The sequence below is a fragment of the Myotis lucifugus genome, unplaced genomic scaffold, assembly GCF_000147115.1.
Source record: "Myotis lucifugus unplaced genomic scaffold, Myoluc2.0 scaffold_46, whole genome shotgun sequence".
Classification (NCBI taxonomy): domain Eukaryota; kingdom Metazoa; phylum Chordata; class Mammalia; order Chiroptera; family Vespertilionidae; genus Myotis; species Myotis lucifugus.
The window spans coordinates 632,250-646,466 of NW_005871094.1; the positions used below are offsets into that span (position 1 = coordinate 632,250).

Below are 14,217 nucleotides of genomic sequence, written 5' to 3' on the forward strand. Positions count from 1 at the left end.
ATTTGATCAGAACAGTGGTTCTCAACCTTTAAATACAGTTCCTCATGTTGTGACCCAACCATAAAATTATTTTCGTTGCTACTTCATAACTGTAATGTTGCTATTGTTATGAATCGTAATGTAAATATCTGATATGCAGGATGGTCTTAGGCGACCCCTGTGAAAGGGTCGTTCGACCGCCAAAGGGGTCGCGACCCACAGGTTGAGAACCGCTGGATCAGAAAGATGGTATGCTTCATTTGATTGGAAAACAGATGCTTTCTTATTCTTCTCAACCACTGTGCATGGTTGAATTGTTGCTGCCTGGGAAAGTCTAATCATTTGAATAGAATTTGGAGATATAGTAGGATTGGTCATTAAATTTTCAGTGGGAGTCTTGTCCAGTACTTCGGTCATTATTGCATTATGACAGTGCTTGAGGACATACATGGAAAATATTTCCATATATAATGTATAGGGATGTTAACAATGATTACGGGTATCAGGTGGCAAAGTCAGGTCTCACCCTGCCAGCTGTACGAACTAGATTGTCATTTGCTTTGGACATGAAAGATATTAGACAACACCAAACTTTCAGTCTGAGATTGGATGCTTAAATTTTTCTGCTTCATTGAAATTATTATTCAGAGGAGTCAAGCCTTATGCTACAAGGTCAAGGACATACAATTATGACTCCAGAGGAGGCAGTATTTAAATTTGATTTAGGAGTTACTATTTCCACTGAATATATGGAGACATGAAGATCTGCATGTTTCAAAGGATTATGAATGTTTCATGATTCATGGAGAGAACTGGCAGATTTCTTTTAAAAATGTCTTGTTTGCAATGGCTTGCTGAATTTCATTGTTACGGTCACTGCAAAGGACTCACTTTCCAGCTTTTGTCTAGACTTGAAGGCTCAAGTATAGTTTGCCTTTGAGAAGCTCACACTGTGCGAGAGTCTCTGTATGTAACCTTCTTTTCCACCCTGAACCTCTGCGTGGTACCTACTCATCATTCGAGATTCAAGAATACCTGCTTCTGGAACACTTTTCTGATCATTTCTTTTATGTGTAATGGCCACTTCATCTCATACAGACATATTTTTATAGCACATACAAAATGGCATTTTAGTTTTCATTTTCAGACCTGTCTCTTCCACTCTAAATTCCATGAGGGCATAAGACAATGTCTTCTTTCTTTTCCTCCCTCCCTTCCTTCCTCCTTCCCTCCCTCCCTCCCTCCCTCCCTCCCTCCCTCCCTCCCCTCCTTCCTTCCTTCCTTCCTTCCTTCCTTCCTTCCTTCCTTCCTTCCTTCCTTCCTTCCTTCCTTCTTCAGCTATGAAAGAATATAGTTTATTTTTAAATATAATAAACTCTTAAATCATCTTTTGCTTAATTTATCTGAATTATAGTATATTTCCATCAGAACACATAGTTATGAATTTATTACATGTATGCATGTATTCCCTATAACAAATAAATCAGTATTCTAATCAAATAATTTAACCCATTTTCTCTTTTTTTTTCAATTACAGTTTACATTCAATAGTATTTTTTATTAGTTTCAGGTGTACAGCACAGTGGTCCCTGTGCCTAGTCCAGTGACTATCTCAATAAGTGTTACAGGAATGGGATTTTAATTGGAGGGATAGGCCCACATACAAAAGATAACACTAGAAAGGCACATATAGTAAGGGCACGATTAGTTGTACGGGCAGTAAATAACATTGGAGTTCAGTGGGACTGTTGTCAGGGGAAAGGTGCCTGAGGAAAATTTCCAGAGAGGGTAGATAAAGGAAGAGAAAGGAGGAGTGTGATGTTGACAAGAAATAAATAGGTGAGGGCATTTCAGACAGGAAAGAAAAAGTACAGAGGGATAATGAGCTTGTGATAGAGATAGGTTACATGACCAGTTATTACATAATGAAAGATTTTTGTGATGGTGTTAGAAAAATGAAGATAATGTTGTTAAAAAAATATATGCCCTGAATGGGAAATAATGTTGAAAAAAAAAGATTAAAAAAATACACAATTTAAATTGAAGATGCCAATGTTATTGTAGGCATAAATTTTGGAGTCATTTATGTATCTCTAACCGAAGTCTTAAAATTGGATAAGTATTTGATGAAGAGAGTATAAAAGATGTGTGAGTTATAAAGGGTTCAAATTGCTTATTGATTTTTATAAACATTGTGTTGGACTTATGTTTATGAACATTTCCCTAATATGCAGGACCAATTACAGGCAGAAATAGGGTTTAGGATCCCATTCTGATGGCACGCATATCATTGTGTTGTGCATAAGGATGAAATTAATAGGTTAAATCAATGGAATGGAGTGTACCCAGAGCCTCATCATCATTATAAATGAATTACATCCAGAGCCAAGTCAATTTGATGATTTAGATGATGGGATTTGGGAAGTTGGAGCTAATGAGATTTAGATGAGATTTTTGGATTTTGAGTTGATAATATAATGGTATGAAACCTTTGGAGACCTTGAAGGGAGTGAATGTATTTTTCATACATGAAGGATGTGGATCATGGGGGCTATAGGGTGCATGATGGTAGGTATTTTGACCGCCATGACTTTTGCCATTTGGTTCCTGCTTGTTGGTGGTTTTATTTTATTTGGCAAAAAAATTTTGTAGATATTATGTAGGTTAATAATTAGCTGACCTTAAGATAGGAAGATAGTTCTGGATTATCTGAGTGGGACCAATGCAATAACATGAGCCTTTAAATGCAAAGATGGAAGGTGGAACGGGAAGTCAGAGTGATCTGGGAGAAGTCAGATTCAAAGTGTGAGAGGGATTTGATGTGCCCTTGCTGGCTTTGACAATGGAGGGGTTATCGTAAGCCGAGGAATGCAAGATGCCTCTGGAAGTTGAGAATGTACCCTAGCCAACAGCCAGTGAGGAAAAAGAATTTTATTACTGCAGCTGCAAGGAAATAGATTTTGTCCATAACCTGAATGAGCTTGGAAGTGAATCCTTCCCAGAGCTGCTCAATAAGAGCTCTGTAGGCTGACACCTTGATTTTGGCCTCGTAAGAGCCTAAGCAGAGGACTCAGGAGAGAACCTAGAGAGTTGTAAGAAAATCAGTGAATATTTTAAGCTATCAAATGTGCAGGAAACTAATACAATTAATATTGGTATCCAATCAGATTGTAAATAGGTTAATGGCATAGAAATACACAGCGTGTTTGGATCTCACTATCTCACACCCTCTTGTGGAAGAGGAGGATGAAATCTAAGAACTGCAGCCATAAACCATGGGTACTTCCACTATTGGGGTCTTTGAGGATCATTGCCTTTCTTGAGAGTGGCCTTTCATGGTTGACTTCATACCAATTAACAGACACAACTTCCTTCAGGAGCAAGAGCTCTTAAACTTTCTTGCTGGCTCTTTCCCAATTCTGTATGCCCCCTTTCCTTGATATAGTGGGGCCCACATTCCTTGGTCCTCCTCAAAGTCATATCAATTCTATGCATACACAGGCACATATTCAGCCACTCCACCCCTTCCCTTTAATAGCCAGAATGGTGAAGTACTGTTGTTTGTAGGCTCTTGTCTGGCCTGACTTCTGTAGGGAGTGGCACAGCTCTTAACACTAGCAAACATCTCCCTTAGCTGCAGCCAACCTTGCTTCTCAGTCTGATTTGTGCTTGGAATAGGGTAGATATAAAAGTGGGAGGAGAGTCCAATTGCCAAAACAGGCTCAGGCTGGGAGTCAATATAATGTATGGGATGGAGCAGAGAGAATAATAGAATATACCTCACACATTTCCTACCCCCAAGGCCAACTCCCCTACCTCTTTATTTTATATCTTTATTTTTTGTATGCAGATTAACATTTTTTATTGAAATAAAAATTCACAGAACATAAAATTCACCATTATGACCAATTTATAGTATATAGTTCAGGGTTTTTAGTATAATCACAATGTTGTGTAACCATAACTATTATATAATTCCAGATCATTTTCATCACCCCAAAAAGAAACCCTGTCCCCACTGAGTAGTACCTCTCCATTTCTCCCTTCCTCTACCCACTGGCAACCATTAATCTGCTTTTTGTGTCTATAAATTTGCCTCTTCTGGACATTTCATATCAATGGAATCATACTATATGTGTCCTTTTATGTGTCTTTCTGACACCTCTCTAAATGCTAGTGTCCTGATAGGCCTCTAGTTTTTATAATTACTTATATATATAATCAGCTTTTATCCAGTTAAATTAGATCTGCGGTGACTGTTTTAACCAACTGTGTGAGTAAAATCACCAAAAACTCAGTTTACTTCTTAATTCTAGTCTTTTTGGGTTTTATAGAACAGCGGTCGCCAACCGGTGATCCGCGGGCCACTGGTGGTCTGTGAGGTCTGAAAGGTTGGCGACCACTGTTATAGAACATTTTCAATCTCTTGAGAGAAAAAACACGCTTTTTTTTTTAAAGGAAAAAAGCGTTTTCAGTTCTTCAAGACTCATAGGAAAACCTCATGAAGATGTGGATATTTTCCAAACCATACATTAGTAAAAAAGTAAATGTTAATAGTTGGTATATGATTCATTTAATAGCGTTGGACATCATTTCCCTGAAAAACTTCATTGCCAGGACTGTGGGTGTCATTTTCCACTTCTCATTATAACTTGCTCAATAGCTGGATCTGATTTTGTTTAAAATTAGGGCCTATGTACCTACAATAAATTGCACGGCAATGAAAATTCTCATTTTGCCTCTGATTCCATAGAGCAAGAGTTAATGCAACTGAACATGGTACCCAGCCAAATCTGGGTCAATAAGGTTAAAAACAACATGCCATTCAGCAGTCAATTTCATCCTGAAGAAGGTCCAGACCATAGAAATGGTCAACTCTGGGGCCAGCAATGGGGATCAAGGAGGTAGAGCACTTAGCATCATTTTTACCTTGTTTTGGTTTACTATATCATAAGTTAACCTTTTACCTTTTCTATTATTTTGTTTCTAGGGCTATAGTACTTAATTTGGTAGAAGAGAGTGAATGGTTAAGGAGAGGTTTGAAATACAGGAATTGTAAATAGATGAATATAACTATCAAAAACCAATCTATAAAAATACCACATTTTTGATGTTTGCAAACTTCAACTCAGTTTCTATGTCTTATGCTAATATTTGTCACAGCATAAAAATAATCTAATAATTAATTGTCCAGAATTATTTCCTGAGATTTTGTAGCTTTTATTCAACCCAGTCTTAGTGAGTGAACTCTGCTACTTTTCTTCACCTAGACAACAACTTGTGGGATTTGCCATTCAAAAATAGGGTTAGGACTTGGAGTTTCAGCTAGTCAGCCAGTCTAATGAGAAATGACTTGGAGGAGACCTAACCCTGAGAAGGGATTAATGCGCATGCTGAATAAAATAGCAGACAGCAAAAGATCGGCAGTGAGGAATGTAAGAAAATAATATCCCATTTAGATATTTTATAAATTCCTTGAATTCATATGAAAATTCTCTGACACAGATTCTTGTTTAATCTTTTTCTTCCCTCAACATATATAACATATAGGAGCAAACTTAAATTTAAACCATTTTTCAGCCAGAACCTCTGCTATCATATGTGTGTGTGTGAGTGTGTGTGTGTGTGTGTGTGTGTGTGTGTGTGTATCCACTAATTCAAGTTATTTTTCAAGGCCTGTCGCAAATAAGAGTGCAGATGGTAGTTTTTGCAAAATCTGAAAGCAAATTCTCCATTAATTTTTGTCTGAATTGCCCATATTTAATTACATTTGGAAACGGAATCCACAGTTTATGGAAGCCATGACCTATGGAGGTCAAAACAAATAATCCCCCTCCCTCTCCTCCTTGCTCCCCCTAACACCCCATTCCTGTATCCCTGCCCATGCTCTATTCTGAATAGAGCCCAGAGTGTTTCCGCCTTTACTGTGCATGGGAATCACCTGAGAGCTTGCTACACCACAGAGTCCTAAACCCCACACCCCAGGCATTCTAATTCCGCAGGTATGGGGTAGATCCCAATAATTTGCATTTTTAACAATCTCCCGGTTGATGCTGCCAATCTGTGGCTACATTTTGTTTCACTGGACAACGATGACCTCTGCCTGTAACTAAGGGGAAGATGATAATGAAGCTGGTGGGTCTATCGGATCTGTGAGGGGAGGAAGTAGGGATGCCAGTCTAAGTCACTACCTTCAGTAAGGTCTCCAGAACAAAACCACCCCTTTCCTTTCACAGAGGCAAATCCAGAGAAATTCAACAGTCGTTTTCGAAATAAAATGTTCTATGCAGGGGTAAGTATCTATTTTATTTTATAAATTATTCCATATCATTTAGCGCTAATTCACTATTGGTCATATAGATGCTCACTGTGCTAAAATGATGGCATATACTAGTACATTTCAGATGTTTACATGTAGGGCTATGTATGGTTCATGTTTAATACGTTGGTTTAAGAAGAAAAGCAAGGATGCCTGTCTTAGGTTAGTTGGCAAAGAGAGAGCTGGTGCCCATCATCGTTGAACTGAAAAGCTCTGAGACTCCATGTTGTTCCGAGGGGATGATATCCAACGAGTAATGTGAGAAACAAACATCAGAGCCAACCCAGAGAATGGGAAATTAGGTAGACTGAAACGCGTATGGGAAGTCTTGGGTAAGACTGCAGTGTTCACAGGGGTCGGTATGCATCAGTGTTTGGATGAGAAATTGGCAGAGCACGGAAGTATTTTATGGAAGTGTATATGAGATTAAAGGGGCAGCGTCTTTTTCTTTCTCCTCCTGTGGAAGGACATACCTGGGGGTGAATGGCTGGAAAGAAAAAAAATACCTCCAAAATATTGATATTAGAAATAAGTGTGGTTTAAATTTATACCACTTGGTAGAGAGAATGGAAATATCAGAGTGAGGAGGCAAGACATTCTCAGGGGTGTCAATGGAGAAGTCAAAGTCAGGGGTCAAAATAAGTTTTTAAACTGACTGTCAGAATTATCTAATTTTTCACTCTCCTACTGTGATCTTACATTTTCTTATAAGTTATAGTTTGAAAACAAAAAGATTTCAACTTGACAGCCACTGCACTGCTTTATTTTGGATTCATCAAATTATATTTTGGCTTATTTAGCATCATTAGAAACTATATAATACAGAAGCAGGGATTTGGCATAACCGTGTAATTAAGCTTTTTTTCTTTATTTTCTTGTGGTATAGGCAGCATTTTCTGATTTCCTACAGAGAAGCTCTAGAGATCTATCCAAACACGTTAAAGTTGTTGTAAGTACTGAATGTGTCAACTCATCTCATTTGAATATGAATATGTATGCCACAAAAAAATGAACCCCAATTACCAGCTTTGGTGCATGAGCCAATGCTCTAACCCCTTGCACACCGGCCAGGGTAATCATATCCTTTTTTATGAGGAGAAAAATACAGAAACTAAGTCTGGACATTTGGGATTCAGTCCTAGGTGTCTTTGTGTGAGGTATATGACTGTGGGGGAATCATCGAACCTTCCAGAAAAGTTTATTTTCTTCATTTAAAACAGGCATAGCAACACATGTCTTTAAAGTTATTGATAATCATGCTGTGACGCAGAGGATATTTCTCCAATGAGGTCACTGTATGCTGTCTTGAGCGTGAGATAGAAAGGATGGAAAGTAAGCTAGCACAATTAAATGTACATATCACAACAGAGCATCTTATCTGTGCCAAGGGTAAAGTCAGTGTTTCTGAGGCAATAGATAATGATCTCTTACATAAATGTAAAATGTGTGTATAAATACTACACCAGAAACGCAGAGGACAGTAACACAAATCTGCATATGGCTTCATTTGCCCTACTTCTGTTTCTTCTTACTGTGTTGACATCAATATGTAAGCTCATACACAAGGACATATTTTACAGGTAAGTATTTTCCTTTGTATGTGAAGTAAAGAAAAAGTTGAAAACTGCTATTCTAAGGAGTTGTAAATTTAAATGCAATAAAATGTAAGGAAGCTGTGTAAAGCATGATACATCATAAGGTGCCCAATCGTCATATAACTTGTTTTAAATACAATAACATTAGTTACAGGCATTTTTTTCTGAATGCAACAATACTACTTTGCATGCTATTAATGTATCACATTCTATTGTTTTTTACTTTTAGCTGCTTACAACATTCAATGTTGATAGTCTAAGATGCCTACTTTTTTTTCATTGGTGTAGTCATCTATCAACTCATTTCAAGTCCTTAAATAAATTGGGAGACTTCATGTTTGCTTAGTATCAGGGAATATTGTAAAAACACCTTCAATCAATGTCTAGAATATGATTCCTATCTAAATAGCATTTTAAATACTTTATTTAGAACTGTGAGATTTCCTGGAAACAACTTTTGTGAATGCTTAGGAAAATTAAGCTGTATTAAGATCAGCTGGGAAAAGAGAGACACCCTTGACTGCTAGCAACTCCTCCTAAAGAAATCTTTAAAAGTTTGCCCAAAGTTTGTCATGTTTTACTGCTCTCCTCACTGGAGAAAATGATGGGGAAATTTTGTGATGAGGGTGTAAAGAGCAAATATAAAAGCAGGCTTATACCTTTGCCATTGGGAAGTCTATAGCTGTGACTAGTTGTCCTCTTTTGACTTTTGTCACCCGGGGTAAATGAGAAAGGGGAATGAAAGCTTTTTCTTTGAAAGTCAGAGGATATTCCTGAGGAAAATCCTAAAAATGAGGGAAGCCACACAAAAAGGTTTGAGACCATGCCAGCCTGAGGCTGTTGAGACCCAGGGTCAAGTCCAAACTCCAGTAAAGCAGTTGATCTCAGAAGACCAAAGTCTGTAAGAGATTAACTTTACAAGAGCTAATCACAAATGGAGATAAAGCTAATTTATAATAGATACATTGTGAAAAGCTTGTCTTCCAAACAGTTTTCAAGGTATTGTGTTTAACATTTTCAAAATAAAATTTAATCACAAAAAAACAAACAAAAGAAATCACATTCATGACTATTGTTTGAATCGGAAGACTGTGGGGAAGGTCCCTACTGCCTCAACTTGAGCATCATTCTCTTTAGTCTTTTAAGCATTTCTAGATCTTTTAATGCTGATACTAAAGATTGAATATCTAATAATCATCTAAGGTTAAGAATGATGGTAGTTCTTGTGTCTGGTAAAGCTCTGAGCAGAATTCATTTTCAGTCATGGTAATGGGCATTGACTTAAGCAGAGATTGGGCAACGGGAAGATCATGATATGTACTGTTGTCAACCCAGTTTTCTCTGGTCATTTTTTTAGACTTGTGACTACTTAAAAACCCTTGCTTTTTCTGCTTTGATTGTTTCAGTGTGATGGAACAGATCTCACCCCAAAGATTCAGGAACTGAAGTTCCAGTGTATAGTATTTTTAAATATACCCAGGTAAGCTCTGTTCATCTGTTTCCTTGGTTTGACGGGAACTCTATTTGACTTGAGGTTATCTGTTTTCATTATAGAAAATTTCCAGGTACAAACAATGAAAACCGGTTTTCTCAGTGGCTTACTAAAATTTTCTAGGTTTGATCATTTTGTTCTCCTACTTGGTTTGTTTAGTATTCTCTGCGGTAAGTGCTTTTTGTTTCTTTGGGGGAAAATTTTTTTTGCATGATATGGCATCCGTGGTCTATACTTATCCATTCTTGAGAACCCCAGGCACCCCTCTGGATTGGAACATTTAATTTAATTGCCAATTTAATGCTCCCTCACCCCCCAAGAATGATAGACTTGAACACATTCCTGTCCTCAGTTTCCTGAAAGCTGTTAGAAAACCATCCAGCCTGATTTCAGGATGGAATTTATTCAAAATCATTGCCAGATGATTGCTTTGAAAAAAATAGGATCAATTGGAGTAGGATTTTCTAGCCAGGATGTCAACTCACTTTGGTGTTATTATATACCTCAGGAGAAAGGGGTGTTTGAGATGAACTACTCTCAAAATAAGCACATATCTCAGTGGCATAACATTAGATTCTAGGCTCCCAAGCCAAGATGTTGGGAGGGATGGATCTGTGACCCTTTGTTATTTGCAAACAAGACAACTCAGACACAAACTCTGCAAATAAATTCTATTTAGACTGAATTTAATTAAAACAAGAATTGTATATAAATCTGTGGTTAGAAAATGACATTATAGTCCCTTGATTATTTTGGTAGTGCTTGATATAGTTACTTACAATTCTATTCCAGAAGTATTTTCATCCTAGTTGTTTAAACAGATGACCTAGAATCTCAGGAAACATTAACTTTCTTTTTTCCCCTCTTTTCTGTACATCTCTCTCTTTCATTTTGCTCCTTTCCCTTCTCCCTTCTGAATTCCTAGTCCTCACCTTTTCCATTTTTCTTTATTTCCCTTTCCCTCTATAATACATTTTTTCATCCCTTCTTCACCATTTCTTTCTTCTTCAGATAACCTTTCTCTTGTGTTGTGAGTGCTTATTCTCTTGGTTATGTATACAATATTATTCTGTAGGTACTTATTCTCTTAGTTATGTATATAATATTGATTGCTTACTCACTTCAGTTCCCTTCCCTTTTTCTACTGCCTGGCATGCATCTGTCTTCCTCTAAGACCAAATTCTGAAACCAACCATTGATAACTCATGGTATATCATAGAAAGTAGACATATGTGGACCATAGAGTGATAGTATTGATAAATAATGAATTAGGAGAACATTAGGTATTGTGAAATGCTTTTGTTGTAAGATCATGCTCATTTTCAGATTGATATTTTGAAGATGATGGTGAGTCCATTTCCTTTTCCTTTGGAAGATGTGCACCAAGAACAGAAAACTGTTCTTCCATGAAACAAACATTGGATCTGACTATAAGTTCATCCCTAATGATGGTCATGAGAGGAATGGAATAAATTTAATTCTTCTCTTAATCTTACCTTGCAGATATTGTGCTGGCACAATGCCCTGGGGGAACCCAGGGGATCACCATGATTTTGAACCTCAGCGTCATGATGATGGCTATATTGAAGTGATTGGATTCACCATGGCCTCTTTGGTGAGCAAGACAACCATTAGAGAAAGATAAATACCATATGATCTCACTTATCTGTAGAATCTAATGACCAAAATAAACTGATGAACAAAATAGAAACAGAGGCATGGATACATAGAACAGACGGACAGCTGTTGGTGGAAAGGACTGGATAAAAGAAGGTGAAGGGATTAGCCAAATAACATATAGGCATAATCCATAGACAGACAACAGTGTGGTGATGGCCAGAGGGAAGGGGGGCCCGGGCTGGGTAGAGGTGGGCAAAGGCTGGGAAATAAAGTAAAATAAATAAATAAATACAATGTATTTTAGCCACAGTTAGAGTTTTTCCATTTCATAGGACTTTGGTATAATTTTTTCTTTATCAATTTATAAACTTTATGCAACATCAAGTTGCTTGCAGAAAGCCAGAACACAAATTAATTCTTTATGTCACTAAGAAAATTGATTCACATTTGTTTGAGCTTCAAAAATAAATATTATTTGTTAGTTTTCCTAATTAACTTTCTACCAGAAAAAAATGCAAAGTGTTCATGTTAATTAAAAAGCATTATGTCACAGACATATCCCAGCATGATGCAGAAACCTTGCCATTTGATATTTTTAGGTGTAAAGGAAAGTGGTCATTTGTATATATTTTCAACTTTTCTTTTTAAGTATAAGATGGGTATCTCCTTTATCATAAAATTCTTGAATATAGAATGGCATCACTTTTGTGACATTAATTAATATTCAATTTCCACAGTATTGAGATCACCTTGTATTTTCATTTTGCTTGCTTGAGTACAAAATACATTTATATCGAGTAAGTGCAATTTCAAGCAGGTTTTAGCATGTGGTTCAACTTATTTAATGATGAGGAAACCAGTTAAAATAATGCTTATCATTATAGCTGGTGTAAATCAGACCACACTATTAGTTTATAAAACAAATTAAAATAAAGCTTCTACTTGCTATCCTTGGTTAGTACTTGGTTTGTGCTATACCAGTGGTCGGCAAACTCATTAGTCAACAGAGCCAAATATCAACAGTACAACAATTGAAATTTCTTTTGAGAGCCAAATTTTTTAAACTTAAACTATATAGGTAGGTACATTGTTATTAACTTAATTAGGGTACTCCTAAGCTGGCCTTTGCTACAAACGTCCTCAATCTGAGGGGTCGACCTCAGCGAATGTACCCCCACTTCTTCTAACACCACTTCTTCAAAATAGACTCGCCCAGGCCTAAAACCGACTTCTGCGCATGGGCCACGAAGTTTCAATCGCACTGTACGTGCGCACCCGCACGTGGTATTTTGTGGAAGAGCCACACTCAAGGGGCCAAAGAGCCGCATGTGGCTCGCGAGCCGCGGTTTGCCAACCACTGTGCTATACCTTATGCTTGAAAGAAAGCAGCTTGTATTTCCTGTCCTAAATAAACTAGAACAGCCCTCTTTTTTACTCCTCTCATGGATTCCAATCACTTCAAAATACTGAGACTTAACAGAATAACTTATTGTGACTCTGGCAACAATACCCATTACCTGAGATAGTGATGTTGCCATATTTAGAATGAAATGGTTGTTAAGTATAAAATATTGGTCTGGGATTGATCTAATTTTCAGGACTGTAGCTCATGCACAGCTCTTTCTCTCAAAAGATCTTTATGTTGATTATAGGAGAATACTCAGTCAGCCAGGAGCAAGTAGGAATAAAGTTCAAGATGGACATGTGCAAGGACGGATTCTTGGAGTTGACCAAAAATGCTCCAAACCTGGCCATGTGTGCTCTACTCATTCATTTATTCACTGGTTTAGTGAACATTTATTGAATGTGTACCATGTGCCAGGGCTTTCTAGTCCCAACTGTGTGGTAGAAAGCTGCCAGGGAATAATTATCTAAGAGAAGGGGATTGCTTACCTAGGCTTGGGAGGGCAGGGAGAACATTAGACACTTCACCATTGCTCTCAGGATCAAACTCTAAATCGTTTCTTGGCCCTGCAAGATTGCGTTTCTCTTCAATTCTTCTGCCTTCCCCACTGCCCTCTTTGTTTTCTTCCTAAGTAACCTCTGTAGCTTTGGGACATTCCTTGCTGCTTTTGCACCACAAGGCCATTGCACATGCTATCACTCTCTGAAACATTCTTTACTCGTCATCTTCTATAACTTTTCAGTCCCTATCTGTGTCTGTTTTTTCATTAGTCTTTTGGGGTTTGGGTTGTTTTTGCTTTTAATTGTTTAATTAGCATCTGAACAGGGAAGAAAAGTCAGACTAAAATTGGGTAATTAGAGGAGAGTTTAATGGAGGGACTCAACAAATTGTGCACTAGGTTTATGAGAAGCAACAACGGATGGCGCTGTATTCCTGAGCTGAAGGTGCAAAAGCAAGTAAGCAGTCACCTGTACCAGAAAGAACTGTTTGGCAAGGATCACCGGAGAGTCATATTTGCTAAGTGGAAGCAACCAGTCTGTGCCAACCTGGCAGGGAGGGAGCTGGGACAGAAAATACAGTGATCTCACGCTTCTCATCCTCCAGGCCTCCTGCTGGTGCTTCCCCAGGGGGAAGTTTACCCAGAAGCTAGAGGACAGAGGAACCACTGATACAGTGTAAATGGGTCGGTCTCACGGGGTCAAAAGAGGGCCAAGAAGGGTAGAGTGCTGGCGGCGGGGAGTGGCGAATGCTAGATATCCATCACTCCAGTGTGTCCTTCCCTGGCACAGCAGAGAGCCTGCTGCCTGTAGTTGACAATGAATAAATGTGACAGAATGGATGAATTTTGCCAGGAGAAGCAGCATGGAACTTGGCATTCTGGAAAAAAGGGAAATTTATATACACTTGGAAGTATGAGAGAGCATAGTCCTCTGTGGGAGTGATAATTAACTTCATATAGTGTAAATGTAGGTGAAAAGTGAGAATGATAGATGATGCTGAAGAGGCAGGCCCGGGCCAGATCATGGAGTGCATTACAGAGTTTATGTAGGAGTTTTGACTTTATTTCAAGGTTCCTGAGGAATTATTAAGTGTGCTTTTAAAATATTTGTTGTGGGGAAAGTTCAATATAAACAAAGATGAAATAATATGTTGAATCCTCAGGTACCATCACTTAGCTTCTATAATTATCAATTCATGGACAGTATTATTTCTGTCCCCACCTATGACCTCCTTCCTTATATTATGTTGAAGAAAATCTCAGGAATTATATAATTTTATCTGTAAATATTTTTTAATGTGTTTTAAA

The 14,217-nt window shown here is 37.8% G+C and overlaps 1 protein-coding gene across 3 annotated transcripts in view; it reads left to right on the forward strand.

Moving 5' to 3' along the window:
- DGKI (diacylglycerol kinase iota) overlaps window positions 1-14,217 on the forward strand; it is a 383,824-nt gene that overhangs the window by 232,360 nt on the left and 137,247 nt on the right. For all 3 annotated transcript variants that reach the window (XM_023753493.1, XM_023753495.1, XM_023753494.1), the window contains 4 exons: window positions 6,216-6,271; window positions 7,185-7,247; window positions 9,300-9,373; window positions 10,889-11,000. In XM_023753493.1, coding sequence (XP_023609261.1) covers window positions 6,216-6,271; window positions 7,185-7,247; window positions 9,300-9,373; window positions 10,889-11,000 — 305 coding nt within the window. The remainder of the gene's footprint in view (window positions 1-6,215; window positions 6,272-7,184; window positions 7,248-9,299; window positions 9,374-10,888; window positions 11,001-14,217) is intronic.